General features: G+C 32.3%; 1 protein-coding gene and 1 long non-coding RNA gene across 2 annotated transcripts in view; one reads left to right on the top strand and one right to left on the bottom strand.

The window, feature by feature from the left end:
• Positions 1-2,361, top strand: part of LOC127809773 (uncharacterized) — a 46,335-nt gene extending 43,974 nt beyond the window's left edge. Inside the window, exon 3 of the long non-coding RNA XR_008025243.1 lies at positions 191-2,361. This is a non-coding gene — a long non-coding RNA (uncharacterized LOC127809773). The remainder of the gene's footprint in view (positions 1-190) is intronic.
• Positions 2,362-14,110: 11,749 nt separating this feature from the next.
• LOC127809296 (uncharacterized) lies at positions 14,111-15,124 on the bottom strand. The gene is made up of 3 exons (XM_052348060.1): positions 14,950-15,124; positions 14,462-14,858; positions 14,111-14,228 (listed from the first exon to the last, which is right to left on the bottom strand). Exons 1-3 carry the CDS (start codon positions 15,122-15,124, stop codon positions 14,111-14,113), a joined length of 690 nt encoding a protein of 229 aa, XP_052204020.1.
• Between the last annotated feature and the right edge of the window lie 3,098 nt (positions 15,125-18,222).

Here is an 18,222-nt window from a genome sequence, read left to right on the forward strand (position 1 = left end):
AAATGGAAAACAAAAGATGTTCATTGATTAGTAAAGCTCGCCTTTTGGTTTTCTATTACTAGTTTCACGCCAACTGCATTTGTCTGAAACAAATTCTTGATGCATGAACTTCATTTGTTATTTGATTTGATCTTTACTTATCCAAAAAGTAAATAGGAGTGGATGCATTTATTACAATATATTGTGCTAGGGAGCCGTGTAACACATTGGGCATCTTTGGCTTTTGGTGCTGGAGTGGGTATTGGGTCAGCTTACACAGAGTGCTCATACAAGTTTGATGGATCTCCTGCAAAGCTATCCACCCCCACAATTTCAGATACTCCAGCTTCTCTGGTAAGTTTCTTCTCTGCTTTATGACTTGCTCGAGTGATGTATGTTTTGTCACTTTCCTTTCATTTTTATTTTTTTGTTACTCACTCAATATAACTTTTCCATTTCATAGCCTTATGAGAAAAATTGTGATTATATATTAGTGAATAATTTTGGGGTTATCTACATCTTCTTAGCCAATTCATCCTAACATGTTTTCTGCTTGGGAACAACGACACAATGGATGTGTCCTATGTGTCCGTTTCCTTTTACACCCTATGCACTTATACCAGAGTTTTGGCTAAATCCCTTAACATGTTACATTAACTAGTTTTTAGATGAACAAAAAATAAAGCAATTAAAACTTTAAACGATGATTCCTTCTCTTTCTCTCTATCTGTCAGTGTGTTTGAAACTTAATGGTTGTGGAGATTTTTGAATTTTGAATGTTGGGAGTTCATCACTACCTATTTTTTTAGCTAATAATTTCAATTTATCTAGTACTATTCTTCGATCAACTCTATTGGTTTTGTGAAAATCATCACTTTTTAGAACTTAATGTTCGTTGTGGAATCCTGAAATTGAATGTTGTGGTTTATCAATGCCAATTTCCTTTTATCTAGTTACATCTATTTATTTAATATTATTCATTCTAAACTGATTTGCACACATTAGTGAAAAAAATAAACTAATTCCTGCATCATTGGAAAGCTAATTTGCACACATTCTTTTATTAATATGAATAAAATTGTTGAAAAACAAGTGTGGTTTAAAATTTGAGAAAAAAATACATTATTGTTCAAATAAATTGTGGTTTATCAATAATTTAATTACATTAATTATTTAGTATTGTTGTTGGATCATCTGTCTGTAATATATGTCAACTTTAGTTTTTTGAGACTTAATGTTTCTAGAGAAGTTTAAATTTGAATGTTGAGATTCATTATTGCCTAATCACTTTCTAAAATTTATCAAGGATTATTATTGGATCATCTCTCATGATCTTGTGTAAATAATCACCTTCTAAATTTTTAACGTGCATAGGGAAATTATAAACCTAAATGTTGTGATTTATTAATGTTAATTTCTTTTTATGTGGTTACTTCTATTATTCATTCTAAAAATGATTGCATTGCCTTTCTTGCATAAGTTATATTTGAAACATTACTAGAACTACAATCCTGTCTTACTCCTTTGCAAAAATAATATTAGATAAAAAAAATTATTTATTGATCCATATAACTAATTTATGCATTCCACCTAAAATGCTAATTTGCACATATTCTTTGATTAGTATAAAAAAAAGTGCTGAAAAATTAGTGTGGAATAAAGTTGGTGAAAATATAAACTATGAGTGTATTTTGTGATTTATCAACAATCTAGTTACATTAATTTTTTAGTATTGTTGTTAGATCATCTCTCTATGCCTTGTAATGTGTAAACCATGACTTTTTGAAACTTAATATTTGTGATAAATTTGAATTTGAATATTGTGATTTATTACTGTCTATTTGTTTTTTTTTTAGCTAATCACTTTAATTATCTAACATTGTTATTGGATTATCTCTTTTGGTCTTGTGTAAATAATCCATTTTTGGAATTTAATGTTCGTTGGGAAATTCTGAACCTGATTGTTGTGATTTATTATAGTTAATTTCCTTTTATCTAGTTAAATCTATTTATTTAATATTATTTGTTCTGATAATGGTTGCATTGCTTTCTTTGAGTAAGTTATATTTAAAATATTATTAGAACCATAATTTTTTCATACTTTTTTTCTAAAATAATAATAGATAAAAAATTGATTGTTGGTTTATATAACTAATTTATTCATCATTACATTCCAACTAGAATGCTAATTTGCACACATTCTTGTGATAAAATGAAAAAACGTTTTTAGAAATAGGTGTTGATTAAAGTTGGTGACAAAGGTGCGTTCTTTTTACTTTTTAATTTTTAGTTTTGAGTTTAAATTTATTTTCAGTTTTCTGTTTTGGTAGTTTTTTTTAGAAAATTGAAAATGTGTTCTTTTTATCATTTTGAAAAATTATTTTTCAAAACAAAAAATTAAAAAATGCGTTCTTTTTTAAAATTTGAAAATAATTTTTTTAATGATATTTTATTCAATAAATTTGATTATTAAGGAAATTATAAATATTTAATGTTAATATATTATTAAAAAAATATATACATTTTAAAGTTAATGAATTTTATAATATTTTTTTATTACAATAATAAAATATAAATAAATAAATATATTTTGAGTTTTGAGTTTATTTTGGATGAAAATACTCAAAACAATTTTTTGTTGTTTTGAGTTTTTTTTACAATTTTCTTTTCAAAAATGTATTTTTAAAAACAATAAAAAAACATGTTTTCGTTATTTTAAAAAATTAAAACCTAAAAATAACTTAAAAACAGTAAAAAGAACGCCACATAAATTGTTATGAAAGTGAATTTTATAATTTATCAATAATTTAATTACATCAATTATTTAGTATTATTGTTAGATCATATGTCTCTTTCTTGTAATATGTGTAATCCATGGTCTTGGGGAATTTTGAATTTGAATGTTTCGGTTTATTATTGTCTTTTTTTTTTTAGCTACTCTTTTTAATTTATCTAATATTGTTTTTGGATCATCTCTATTGCTCTTGTGGAAATCATCACTTTCTCAAATATAATATTTGGGGGGATTTTGAACTTGAATGTTGTGGTTTATTATTGTTATTTTCATTTTATCTAATTACATCCATTTATTTAGTATTATCCATTCTAAAAATGGTTGCATTGCCATTGACTTCTATGCTTAAGTTATAAACAATCATTTCATTCTCCTTAGTCAAAATAATAATAGATAAAAATTGATTATTGATCCAAACTAATTCTTGGATCATTGCATTCCACCTAGAATGTTAATTTGCACACATTTTTCTTTTAATAAGAAAAAAAGTACTACAAAAATAGCTATAAATTAACGTTTGAAAAAAAAATAAATTGTTATGAAAATGAATTTTGTGGTTTATCAACAATCTAATTATGTCAATTATTTAAAATAGTTGTTGAATCATCTCCCTTTGTGCAATATTATATGTAAACCATGACTTTTTAAAATTTAATGTTTGTGGAGATTTTTGAATTTGAATGTTACAGTTTATCCTTTCCAATTTCTTTTTAGCTAATCAATTTAATTTATCTAGTATTGTTCTTGTATCATCTCTTTCGGTCTTGTGTAAATCACCACTTTCTAAAATTTAATGATAGTGGGGGAATTTTAAACCTAAATGTTATGGTTTATCAATGTTAATTTATTTTTATCTAGGTACATTCATTTATTTAGCATTATTCATTCTAAAAATGGTTGCATTACCTTATCTACGTAATTTATATTTAAAATATTACTTGAAATGCGACCGTTTCTTAGTGCTTGGTCAAAATAGTAACAGATAAAAATTGATTATTGGTTTATATAACTATTAATTAATTCTTGCATCATTGCATTCGATTTAGAATATTAATTTGCACACATTTGTTTGTTAGTATGAAAAAAATAAAAGTGCTGAAAAATAAGTGTATTAAAGTTGGTGAAAAAATAACATATTATGAAAGTGAATTTTGTGATTTATCATAAATCTAAGTATTGTTATTATATTATCTTTCTTTGCTTTATAATATGTGTAAATCATGGTTTTTTGAAACCTAATGATTATAGAGCATTTTGAATTTGAATGATGTGGTTTAACTTAAACAATTATATCTCAAATGTTGTGAATTTGAATTTTGAATTTAAATGTTGTGATTCAATTTAAATTAAATTTTAAACAATTTATAGATTGTAAATCCTATTTAAGATTTACTGTTATGTGCTCTTATGTTATTTTTTTTCTTCTTAATTTATTATTTATTTTGTATTTAGTTATAATTGGAATTGGAATCTCAGAAGTTTTTTTTTTCTATTAAGATTCTATTAGATGTTCATTTTTAAAAAAGTTATAGCAAGAATTATGAATCTTAAATAGTAAAAAATTAAATAATAATATAATTATGAGAAATAGGAGAAATAAAATTATGTATTTTTACTTGAAATACAGCCGAGTTATGAGGGTTAGAAATTTACACCCTAGGAAAGGTTACATTTGTGCTAAACTAAGAAATATAGGTTGTATAGAAAAATAGGAAAGCTTGATTATACAGAAAATAAGAAAGTATTCATAAAGATAAGCTGATAATTACTCCTTAAAATTAGTCTCTAAATTTGGGATGATTTGGCGAATCAATCTCTTAGATTATGAAATGATTTCAGTTAAATATTCCTTATAATTTTTTAGGGAATCAATAGTAATAAATGATAAATAAAAATCTTAAAAATGGTAAAAAAAAATTAAAAAAAGACAAGTGTTTCTATGCACAAGGATGCACATGAGCGCCTGATGGGTTTAGGCGTGCCTAGCTGGTCTGGACCTAAAACCAATATAATTCCTGGCACCGAAGGTGCACCTTGTGTCTAGGCAGTCTTTAATAACATTGTATATAACTAATTCATGCATCATTATATTTCATCTAAAATGCTAATTTGTACACATTCTCGACAGCAAAAAAAAAAAATACTAAAAATAAGGCGTGGATTAAAGTTGGTGAAAAAATAAATTATTATGAAAGTGAATTTTGTAGTTTATCAACAATCTAATTACATCAATTATTTAGTATTATTGTTCGATCATTTCTCTGTCTTGTAATATGTGTACATCATGCCTTTTTGAAACTTAAAAAAAATTATTATGCCTAAAAAATATATATTTAATAAAATAAAAATAGAATTAAAAAAATAAATTCTTTTTGCATATTTGCATTTTTAAATAACTTAAAAGGATAGATTAACGAATTTCACATTTCTTTAAGTATCAAAGGTTCAACACTTAAAAGATAAAAATATTAAATTTTGAATTAAGTTTCCTACTTTGAATAAAATTTTACACTAAAAATATTTGATCATCAATGATTTAAAAAAAAGATTTTTATTTCTTTTGAAATTGAGTTATCCATATCAAATTTTAAATGTCAAATTCTTATACATTAAAAAGGGTTGATTTTTTTATTTAAAAAATTTCAAAAATTAAGTATTAAAACTTACATGATATTTCAAACAATTTTAAAAACTTACACTGTTGATATTTAGAATGTGTAAATATTAAAATTTAAAAAAATTGAAAAATAGTCTGAATATACCTACACGCTCGTATGTGCATTGCAATTGAGACATTTTTATCAGAATTGTATTAGTTCATAATTACACTGATGGTGGACCAATTGCAACCTTAGTGTTATTAGCTCGAAACCAACAAAATGATATAACAGATTCAATTCCAATATCTCGAACAATTAGAATCCTGCACCCACCAATTTGGAATTCAACAAACAAATTCTTCCCCAATGACTAAGAGAGACAATTATGCACACAAATTGACACCACAAAAACACATATTTGGAAGCCATTTAATCAACTAAACTCAAAATGGGAAATTCACATATTAAAGCCCTAAGGACTGAACTTAAATTATCAAGAACATATCTTTATGAGAACCCATCTATCAATAGCCAAACTTAACCAAAATAGACAAATCAAGAAGTTGGAGATTATACCCTCCGATTGTTGGGATTCTCATAGTTTCCAAACTAATTATTAGCCACCAATTGATTAATTCGTATCAAGGCTAATGCATTTTTTTGATTCGTCAAAAAGAACTTCAATCAGCTCAAGTTTAGCCAATCAATTACAAAGTCTAGATCATTAAATCCCTGATTCCATAAGCCAGCTCTCTGTTAAGCACAATTTTGCAAACCCCCCAAGTTCAGTTAAACCATAAAGTATAGCGATGCATAAAAAAGTAAAACTTTTCCTTAATAAGAGAAAATTAAAAAAACAAATTCATTCTTGAAAAAAGCCTAACCTAACTCAAATTACCACTCAGGGCTCCAAAAGAATGATGTAAAGAAACATCCAAATCCCAACATTCAATCGCTTTTCCTCCAATTCTTGTTTCGACCAAGCCTTTACTCACATTTTCTCGACAAACAAACATACAAACATACTCGCACAATTAACGCACAGATCAAGGGAAACCCAACAACATAATCATCAAAACCCATAATTAATGCACAGATCAAAGAAATTCCCAAGCAAGAAAAATCCACAATTCATTCTCGATTATATTGGAGGAATTTGTCGTTATGTATATAATAATCTATATATAGGCTGATGGGCAGCACGTGAAGATTAAGAAAAAGTGCACAGTGTGCGTCTTCTTCCTCTTCCAATTTCAGAAGTGCGCTATGCGTAGATAGGGCCCTCTCTCACTTGGGTTAATTTGATGCGCGCTGTGCGTGTGACGCATAGTGGTGCGTTCTTCTTCTCAAATTTACACCCCTCGATCTCCCTCTTGTCTTCTTCCTTCCTTCTATTGTTCTGTCCATCGATCCACCAAGGAGCTTGCGGCGAACTGTGGAGGGGGCAATGACGGCGGGGGGGTTGGGCTGAGAGAGGCTGCAGCGAATGGGGGAGGAAGGGGCGACGACGACCGGTGGGGGAGAGAGAGAGAGAGAAAATGGGTTAATAAAAACACATACACATATACACACAAACATATATATATATATAGATATATATATGCACAAACACAGATATATATTTTATACAAAAAAATAGAGGAAAAGGGTGGCCATGTTTAAACCTCGCGAGTCGAGGATGCTAGCGGATCGGGGTGACGACGGGGGTAGGGGGGCAACCGTGTGGTTTGTGGCCGGTGGTGGGGGCGACGGGTATGCAAGCGGCGGAGGGAGGGACGACGGTGGGCGGTTACTGCAGGCTACGAAAGTGCGAGCAGCGATGGCGAGGTGATGACGATGGCGGTGGCACGAACGAGTGAGAGAGAGAGAGAAGTTTGGGCGGCTATGGGGAAGAGAGAGAGAGCGCAAGTAGATAGAGGGTAGACATAGCGGGAAATTGAAATGTGAATTGATCTAAGCCGTTTATTTATACTGAAATTCATCTTAGCCATAGGATCAAAAGACATTTTCAAAAATAGTGTTGCTTTATTATATAAATTTATTTTTATTTAGTTGCATTCATTTATTTAGTTTGGTCATTCTGAAAATGATTGCATTGCCTTTCTTGCATAAATTAGAACTAATATATTATTAGAGCTAATATCCTTTCACGTTTCTCAGCTAAAATAATAATAGAAAAAAATTAATTGATTGTCTATATAAGTAATTCCTGCATCATTGCATTACACCTAGAATACTAATAATTTGCACACATTCATCTATTAATTTGAAAAAAATTGCTAAAAAATAGGTGCTAGAGGTTGGTGAATTTTGTAGTTTTTAAACAATTTAATTACATCAATTATTTATTATTGTTGTCGGATAATCTCTGTCCGCCCTATAATGTGTAAACCATAGCTTTTTGAAACTTATTGTTTGTGGAGAATTTTGAATTTGAGTGTTTTAGTTTATCACTGTCAATTTCTTTTTATCTCAACGCCTCAATTTATCTAGTATTGTCCATCATCTCTCTTGGATTTGTGTAAATCATCATTTTTTGAAACAAAATATGGGTAGGGGAATTTCGAACTTGAATGTTGGGGTTTATTTTTGTCAATTTTTTTTTTTTTTGTGTAGTTTCCTCCATTTAATTATTTAGTATTATTCATTTTAAAAATAGTTACACTGACTTCCTTCATAAATTTTTTAAAATATTATTAGGCCACAATTCTTTCCTTCTCCTTGGCCAATATAATAATAGATATAAATTTATAGTTGTAAAATAGGTGTAGATTAAAGATAGAGAAGAAATAAATTGTTAAGAAAGTAAATTTTGTGATTTATCAATAATTTAATTCCATCAATTATTTAGTATTGTTGTTAGATTATCCGTCTCTCCCTTGTAATATGTGTAAACCGTGGCTTTTTCACACTTAATGTTTGTGGAAAATTTTGAATTTGAATGTTGTGGTATCAAAGCTATTTCGTTTTAGCTAATCAATTTATTTTATCTAGTATTGTTCTTGGATCACATCTCTTAGTCTTGTGTAAGTCATTACTTTTTGAAATTTAATGTCCGTTCTATAATCCTAAACCTAAATGTTATAATTTATCACTACCTAGTTCTTTTTAGCTAATCGTTTCAATTTATCTAGCCTTGTTGTAGGATAATCTCTCTTGTATTTTTGTAAATCATCACTTTCTGAAACTTAATGTCTATGGCGAAATTTTGAATCTAAATGTTGTGTTTTATTAATATCAATTTTTCTATATAGTTACATCCATTTATTTAGTATTTATTCATTGTAAAAATGGTTGCATTGAATTCTCTACATAAATTATATTTAAAATATTACTAGAATCGCAATCCTTTCATTCTCCTTGGCGAAAATAATAATAAATAAAAATTGCTTATTGTTCCACAATTAATTCTTGTATCATTACATTCCACTTGGAATAAATTAATAAGAAAGAAAGGGCAGAAAACAGATGTGGATCAAAGTTGAAGAAAAAATAAATTATTATGAATTAGAATTTTATAGTTTATCAACAATCTAATTAAATCAATTATTTAATATTATTGTTGGCTCATCTCCCTCTGCCTTCTAATATCTGTAAATCTTGCCTTTTTGAGACTTAATGTTTGTTGACAATTATAAATTCGAGTTTGTGGTTTATCATTACTTATTTCTTTTTAGCTAATCACTTGATCTAATATTGTTCTTAGATCACATTTTTTTGTCTTGTGTAAATCATTACTTTTTGAAACTTAATGTCTGTTCGATAATCCTGAAGCTGAATGTTGTGGTTTATCAATGTCAATTTCTATTTATCTAATTACATCTAATTATTTAGTTTTATTCATTCTAAAAATGTTTGCATTGCCTTTCCTATTAAGTTATTTTTAATATATTATTAGAACCAATATCCTTTCATGGTTATCGGCCAAAATGATAATAGAAAAAATTTAATTGTTTGTCCATACAAGTAATTCTTGCAGCATTGCATTCCGCCTTGAATTCTAATTTTCACACATTCTTCATTTAGTATGAAAAAAATGCTGAAAAATCAGTGTGGATTAAAGTTGGCGAAACAAATAAATTATCGTGAAAGTGAATTTTTTTATTTATCAACAATCTAATTATATCAATTTTAATATTGTTGTTGGATTATCTCTCTTTGCCCTGTACCATGTGTAAATCGTCGGTTTTTGAAGCTTAATGTTCTAGGGAATTCTAAAGTTGAATTTTGAACCTTAATATCTTTTTAGTTAATCATTTCAATTTATCTAGCATTGTTTTTTGATCATCTCTCTTGTTCTTTTGTAAATCATCACTTACTAAAATTTAATGTTTTTGGTAAAATTTTGAACCTCAATATTGTGATTTATTATTGTTAATTTATTTTATTTAGATATATCCATTTATTTAGTATTATATGTTATAAAAAATTATTGCACTGCCTTCTTTGCATAAGTTATATTTAAAATGTTACTAGAACCGCAATCCTTTCATGCTCCTTGACCAAAATAATAATAAATAAAAAATTGATTGTTGGTCTATATAACTAATTCCTACTTGCATTTCACCTATATTGCTAATGCGGACTTTTTTCCATTAGTATGAAAAAAAGTGCTGAGAAAATAAATTGTTTTAAAAGTTAATTTTGTAGTTTATCAACAATTTAATTACATCAATTATTTAGTATTGTTGTTGAATCATTTGTCGATGCTTTTTTGAAACTTAATTTTGTGAAGAGTTCTGAATTCAATCGTTGCGGTTTATCATAACCTATTTCTTTTTAGTTAATCACCCCAATATATCCAGTATTGTTCTTGGATCAAATCTCTTGATCTTGTGTAAATCATCAATTTTAGAATGCTAGAATGTTAAACTTGAATGCTAATTCAACCTAGAATGTTAATTTTCACACATTTTTCTATTAATATGAAAAAAAAATGTTGAAAAACAAGTCTGGATTAAAGTTCATAAAATAATAAATTATTATGAATGAAAGTAAATTATGTGATTTTTAAATAATTTAATTACAATAATTATTTAGTATTTTTGTAGATCATCTCTTTAGAGTTAATAACTTCAATTTATCTTGTATATGTTTCTGATCAGGTCTATTGGTCTTGTATAAATCATCACTTTCTAAAACTTAATATCTGTTAGGGGATCTTAAACCTAAATGTTGTGGTTTATCATTGTCAATTTATTTTTATCTAGTTACATTCATTTATTTAGTATTATTCATTTTAAAGTTGGTTGCATTACTTTCCTTGCATAAGTTATATTTAAAATATTATTTGTCACGACTCGAATTCTAATAAGTTATGATCGGCATTAATCCCTAGGCCTAGCAGCCTCATCGTGGATTAGTAAGTCTCTTTTCTAACTCGATTTGCTAAAAACATTAATACTAGTGATAAAATATAGAAATATGGAGTAAAACACCTTTTTAATTTTTCACAAAAATATTTCAATATCTCATATACAACAGTTACACAAAAATATGAATATCCATTATCATGCTGTCAAAAATACATATATAGTCTCATATTGTAGGCCCTTGGCATAATTATGTACCACAAAAATAAAAGACAAAAGAACAGACTCAACAGTACGTGTATGTCTCCACAGAGCATCCTATATCACATCATGAATCAAAAGATGGTCTGACATCATACCAGAAGATTTGTTGGACCAATATTCAATAGGAGAATTTCCTGAAAATATTTTAATTAAATGGGGTGAGTCTTGTCGACTGACGAGTATAAGGTATGTCATGCTCATTAGGAGAGTATGCAATAAAAAATGTTCGGATGAACATCATGGATACAATAATATTGCAATAATATGGACAACGAAAATATGTATCATAAGTTTAAATAATGTAAGGTTCAAAGGAAAACCTAGTGTAGGAAAAATAGGTGTCTAGAGACAATCCCCATAAGTTGCTCAGCTAACTAACTAAGTCTTCTATACCTTTTTATATGATGTATGCACACAAGTACATATACTGACATATACATCCTTATCACACTATAATACCATCATAGCCCACGTGATAGTAGTGCTGAAACATACTATCCGTGTCTCTCATGGCCTTGACATGCCAAGTTTCACAGTACCATGATCTTTTTTGTTGTGAGTCACCAGGAAATCTACTTGATAGTTCTCTAATAGTAATGCAAATGATACCCTACTTAATGCACAAATCAAATCCATTTATCATTTCATGCGGTGCTTAAAATACATCATATCATTCAATATTTCACATTCTCAAGACAAGAAATTAGTTAGGATATCTTTCTACTTATGTCTCTCCAAGTAAGATGAAAATATTTCATGCAATTTAGGAACATTTAAAATTATTTTTCTGTGATTTGCATATAAAAATCATATACAAGTTATGCATGGAACAATATATATACGTGCATAAAATAATGTAAATATAACATATTCTGTTTATTCGCCTAGGAAATGATGATTCAAGATCGAGTCTGGGGAGAAAATCAAGCAAAATTCTGGGAATCCAAGCCTACAACAAATAAAATAGGGTGGTCACATTTGGGTAATAAAAGTAGTGATGCAGTAAAATTATCGAAAGTCTTAACCATTAACTAACACCCTGAATCGGTTATTTTTATACCTTGGCCCGCACAATATTCAAATTTGGCGTCATGGAATTTGTCAAGCTTAGTCATCGATTATGTCATCATGCCTCGCCTTGCATGCTACGCGTAAGTGTATAGTGGAACTAGACACCCACTTATAGGCTGCAATAAATTAATATATATATATATTTCTATATTCACCCATAAACTAATTTACTTTTAATATAGATAATATTTTTAAAGGTTCTCTTTTTCGAAGTACATATCTATTTATATTTATAACTAAATTGAAAAAATTTTAAAAACATGATAATTAATTAATTAATAATTTAATAAATGGCTTAAAAGAATGGTTTGCAATATACTAGCCTCGGAATAAAATGAATCAATCAGAAATTAGGATTCAGGATACACCCATGTCATCATCATAGGCTAGCCTAGAACGCATTCGGGGTCAGTCTTGCTCGGTTTTGAGTCATCTAATAGGGTTTCGTCCTTAGGACTCCGATCAACAAAGTGACTCGCCAATCACATCGTCAATTCCAAGAGACTTAGGAGAACTCAAATTAGATCGACGTCGATATCCTGAGTAGGACCAACCTAACCAAATCATCCTAGGTTCACGGACAAGCGGCCAGCCCAAGGGTTGGCACAACTGGGTCAAGGCATGCCCAACACATTGCGCCATCCTATAACCCAATCAGGCCCCGCCATCCCAGGCCAAAATCTAACCCGACCTGCCCAACCCCAAAAGCTCTCTTTTCCTTTATCTTTTTATTTATATTTTTTTCTTTCCTTTTTTCTCTTTCTTTTCTTTTCTTTTTATTTTCTTCTTTTTTTTTTTCTTTTTTCTTTCTTCCCGACAAACCGTCATCGCTTGTGATAGCCGCCGGCCGGCGAAACATGGCCAACTAGCATATCGAGTCGAAACCCTCACCACAAACATTGACATATCTCAAAATGAGAACTATCAGACGGCTAGATCTTTACAGATCTAAATTAATTTTCGGCCAACCCAAGGACGGATTCTGGCCATCGCCGACCACTAGCCATTTTTTCGACGATCGGAGGTTACCACGAGGTGTAGAGCACCTAGGCGACCAACATATCTGAAAATAACAAAGATCGGACGGCTAGATTTTCATAGATCTAGGGTTTAGTTTTAGGCAAAAAACAAAGCTCACTGCCTGTCACCGCTGGCCAACGTGGCTGGCGATTTACGACGATCGAAGACCGCCATTCAACTCCCTCAAGAAATCCGACCAACATATCCCAAAACCAACGAAATCCAACGGTCAGATCTTCATAGATTTGACCTTAAACAATCGGCCAAAACCCACATCGTGCCCCAATACACACCATCAAAATAGTAAGAAAAACCATCAAGATAAAACCAAAACGCTTACCTTCTTTTAGATCGGGGGCGCTTTAACGATGAAAATGAGATTGGATGGGCGATTGAACGGTTGGATCGCAAGAACTAGCAAGATCTGAGAGAGAAAATTCGAGAGAGAAAGAGAGAGAAAGAGATGATTTTGGGGGGAGCTGCCCTCCCCTTTTTTATATTTTGCTTTTCTTGTTTGTTTTTTTTATATATCATTTTTTTTCAGAATTAAATTATTAATACTATTAGTATTTATTATTATTATTTTCCAGATCTTTACATTATCCCCTCCTTATAAAAATTCATCCTTGAATTTCAGGGGAACAAATAGGGATATTTCTCTTTCATAGCATCTTCCATCTCCCAAGTGGCCTTATCCTCACTATGGTTGCTCCATTGGACTTTAACGGAAGCTATTTCCTTAGATCTAAACTTTTTGACCTGCCTATTTAAAATCTTAACATGTTACTCTTCATATTGCAAGCTTGGTTGGATCATAGTGGGTGCTGCCGGGGGCAAAACGTGAGAGGGATCTCCAATAACCTTGCGTAACATCGACACATGAAATACGGGGTGCATTCCAACCATCGACGGTGGTAGTGCCAACTCGTAGGCCACCCTTCCAATCCGCCTAAGGACTCGAAAGGTCCAACATACCGAGGACTGAGTTTGCCTTTCCTCCCAAATCTCACTACCCCTTTCATAGGCGATACTCTAAGGTACACTAAATCATCAACTGCGAACTTTAAGGGTCAACGTCTACGATCTGCATACGACTTCTGATGACTCTGAGCTGTCAAAAGCCTATCACGAACTATCTGGACGATCTCCATGCTTTGGCCAACCAGATCTGGGCTAAAGCATGGAGATCTGGTTGGCCAAAGCATATTGAATTATGTCTCGCAGGGGACCTCTGCAATCTTGTAACCATATCCATGGTGATATGCTCCCATTTCCATTCTGGAATTGGGATGCTCTCCAACAAACCTCCTGGCCTCTTATGCTCGGCCTTCACTTGCTGATAGACTTGGCAACTTAGACACGTACGAGCAACATCTTCCTTAAGGTGCGACCACTAGAACAATTGCTTTAGGTCTTGATACATCTTAGTAGTCCCTGTGTGAATGGCAAATCGAGAGTGATGAGCCTTCCTAAGGATCTTACTCCTCAACTCGTCCACCTCGGGGACACAAAGCCGAGTCCTGAATCTCAACACTCCAGAAGGGTCAACAGAAAAGTCCAACGCCTTACCTTCTCTGACATCCTTAATGATCTTGGCTAGACTAGAGTCCTTAACTTGAGCCGCCTTAATCTCCTTCATCAAGGTAGACCTAAGCTTGATATGCGCCAAAAATCCTTGAGAATCAGATATCTCTAAACGTTCATCACTTCGTTCTAAACTATGTAACTGCTCCACTAACGGTTTTTTCAAACTGAAAATATGAGCAAGGTTGCCTATAGACTTCCTACTCAAGGCATCTGCTACTACGTAAGCCTTTCCTGGTGGTACAAAATATGGACATTATAGTCCTTAAGAAGTTCCATCCACCTACGCTGTCTCAAATTCAGGTCCCTCTAGACAAAAATGTACTTGAGGCTCTTATGATCCATGAACATCTTGTAGGTCTCGCCGTACAAGTAATGTTGAGGTCAAGAGTAGGATAGTTCTGCTCATGTTTCTTCAACTGCCTAGAAGCATACGCAATAACTCTCCCACGCTGCATCAACACACATCCTAATTCAACTCTTGACGCATCACAGTACATGGCATAACTCGCACTCCCTGACGGTAGGGTCAACACTGGCGCTGTAGTCAAACGCCACTTCAACTCATTGAAGCTTTGCTTGCATGCATCTAACCACTCAAACCTTACATTCTTTTGGGGGAGACGCGTCGTCGGTGCTACAATCTTAGAAAAATCCTTCACAAAGTGACGGTAGTTGTAACACCCAGTGTAACCGGTGTTAAGAGAATAAGAAAGGAAGTAAGTAAACTTCCAAAAATACCCTTGAGAAGGTGATGGATCCTTGAGATTGAGAATGCCCGTGAGAAGGGTATTTTGGTAATTTGGATAGAGAAATCCAATAAAGGGTATTTTGATAAATTAAAAATAATTCCTATGAAGAATTAGGTGTGTAAGTGAATAAAAATCCCAATTTGATATTTATGTGGAGATATATGAGATTAATAAATTCACAAAGAGTAATTGGGAATTTTGGAATTTAATTCCATAAAGGAAATTTAATTTTGAAATAGGGAAAATGGTGGATATTAAATTATTTGAGGAGAATAATTATATTTTCCCTAAGTTGTGAATTAATGTGGTAATGCCACTTGGAGAGATGAGATTAAACTTGTAAGCCAAGGTTAGTGTCTTGTTGTGACACTTGGCATTTTGTGGTTCAAGTATAATTGGGTGAATTAAATAAATGAAAAAGTTATGATAATTGGTCTTGTAAGCATTTAATGAGAGGCATAATTATATGGATTAAAGTAAATCCAAAAGAAAATGGTAAATGGTCACCATTAATGCCTTGGAAAATATGAGATTTAAATAAATCTAATGAAAAATGGGAAAATGGTCACCCATTAATGCTTGGAAAATTGTGGGATTTATTTAAATGAGAAAGAAAGTATTATGTCTTTCAAGTGGTCTCTCATGTGATGGTTATGAAAATAGTCTCATTTAAGTAAATGAGAAATAAATGAAAAATGCAAGTGATCTAAGGGCTTAGATGCATTCTTGAGAAGTAGAATGAATCCAAAGGTGAGGATTCAAAGAGAAGAAATGGCATGGATTGCCAAATATTAAGAGATGAGTGGTTGAGATTAAATCTTTCAAAAGCACTTGGATTGTGCTTTAATTTGAAGGTTGAGATCTTCTCTTATAAAGTGAATAAAATCCAATGGATGAGAGTAATCAAGACCAAAGCACATGGATTGTGCTTTCTTGTGTGGTTGAGATTTTCTTTCAAAAAGCAAATGGAAATCAAGGGCTAAGATCAAGTCTTGAAATTGAGATTTCAAGACAAGAGTAGTATTTAAAGGGAAAGTAAGCCCTTGTCTCAAGTTTTTCCATTTCAAAGAGAGAAAGAAAATGAGAGGAAGGAAGAGTTGTCTTCCAAGAAGAAGAAAGGGAGAAAATGAAAGAATGGAGAAGAAAGGAAGATCAAATCAAGGTAAGTTCCATTCTTCTCTTCTCTACTTAGTGATCTTATATGCAAGGAAAGTGAGTTTTTGTTTTAATGCCATCCTAGATGGGAGAAGAGAATGGGGAAGCTCTCTTGAGAAGAAGATTTAAAGCTTCAAAGAGAAGATTGTTAAGGTAAGGGATGGCCCCAAGTGGTGGAGGCCTTGCATTGCATTGTAAGTAGGTTGCATAAATCTTTATGTATCTTTTTGCATGCTTTACTTGTTCATGAGACCTATGGCCATGGGGGTGGGAAAGAAGTGGTAGGTTGATGCCTCAAACCATGTTGGGTTGTGAGGATGAAATGACCTAACCATACTTGCATGCATTTGTTATTACATAGACTTGTTATGCTTTTATTTACCTTGCATATGCACCCTTACTGAGCTTTGTGGCTCATGAGGTTTTATCCTCCCCTTGTAGGTTGTTCTTATGTTAAAGAAGAAAAGGGAAAGTGCAAGCTTGTGGTTGGAAGCTTTGGTGTATTTTTTTTTATTTTGATGTAAGTTGTGGCTTGAGAAGCCTAGGTTTGTGGTGTTTAATTTGTGGCTTAATGGCTTAGGGAAGCCTATTATCGGTAAGTGCTTCATGTGATGTATGTTAAGGGTTTGCAAGGGCTTGTGAAGGCCTAGAACCATGATTGTAATTTATTTGGAATAAATTGTGAGGTTGGGGAAAATAATTTTTGTTGTAAAAATAGGCTTGGAAATTGGAAATGTGGAAATTTTCAATGCATTTTTTTTGGAGTGGAATTTTTGGAAAATTTGGGGTTTTATAGCCCAAAGAAAAGAAAAAAAAAAAAAGAAGAGAAAATGAGGGAAGAGCAGCTGGAGGCTGCTGGAAAACAGCAGCCTGCAGCCTGCGCGCAGGCAAGCGCTTAGCCGCGCGCGCGGGGGCGTGCGCGCGGGCAGGCGCGCTCGCGGCCGGCGGTGCCAGCGCGCGGGCGCGGCCAGCGCCTAGCGGGGCCTCGGGCGTGCCAGCGGGCCCCGCCGGCCAATTTTTTTTTAAAAACTTGGAATTTGGGGAAATTAAGGGGCATTTCTAAATCGATTTTGGGCCCCGGAAGAATTTTCAAAGTAAATGGATTTTTCGGGCATTTTGGAGAAAAGGCCGAAAATTTAAAAAAATTGAAATGATGAGTTATTCCTCCAAAAATTGGTGATCCATCAATGGATTGGTTTAAATGGTGATTTTGGAGCCCGGTAAAATTCTCCGATGGAAAAGAATTAAAAAAAAAATATGGCGATTGGGCGCCTGAAGGAGATTTTCTTTATAGCCAATGCGGTGTGGCTAAAGCCCAATTCTGCTAGCGAATCCTGGGATTCCGCAAAGGGAAGGTCAAGCCTAGTTCCCACCTAGGGCGTTTCGTCTTGAAACATGGCCCACCCTTCGCCAAAGGCCGGGCAGGCGGTCACTTCGGGTGATTGTTCACGAGTAACACCCGTAAGTGGGAGCGGGGCGTTACAGTAGTATCCTGCTAGGCCTAGGAAACTACGTATCTCAGTGACTGTAGTGGGTCTAGGCCACTAAGCCACAGCCTCTATCTTCTTTTGGTCCACCTGGATCCCTTGACTAGACACAACATGCCCCAAAAAGGTAACACTCTCTAGCTAAAACTCACAATTTGAAAACTTAGCATATAGCTCATACTCACGAAGGGCTTACAAAATCGT

The sequence above is a fragment of the Diospyros lotus genome, chromosome 9 (assembly GCF_014633365.1).
Source record: "Diospyros lotus cultivar Yz01 chromosome 9, ASM1463336v1, whole genome shotgun sequence".
In the NCBI taxonomy this organism is placed as follows: Eukaryota; Viridiplantae; Streptophyta; class Magnoliopsida; order Ericales; family Ebenaceae; genus Diospyros; species Diospyros lotus.

What these genes read in the sequence shown, in the direction of transcription:
- LOC127809296 (XM_052348060.1), bottom strand. Translation starts at nt 15,124, where the DNA reads ATGTACTGTGATGCGTCAAGAGTTGAATTAGGATGTGTGTTGATGCAG. An exon ending in ATGGATCATAAGAGCCTCAA is followed by an intron (nt 14,859 to 14,949) that starts GTACATTTTTGT and finishes TTGTACCACCAG; the next exon opens with GAAAGGCTTACGTAGTAGCA. An exon ending in CACACAGGGACTACTAAGAT is followed by an intron (nt 14,229 to 14,461) that starts GTATCAAGACCT and finishes TTGGCCAACCAG; the next exon opens with ATCTCCATGCTTTAGCCCAG.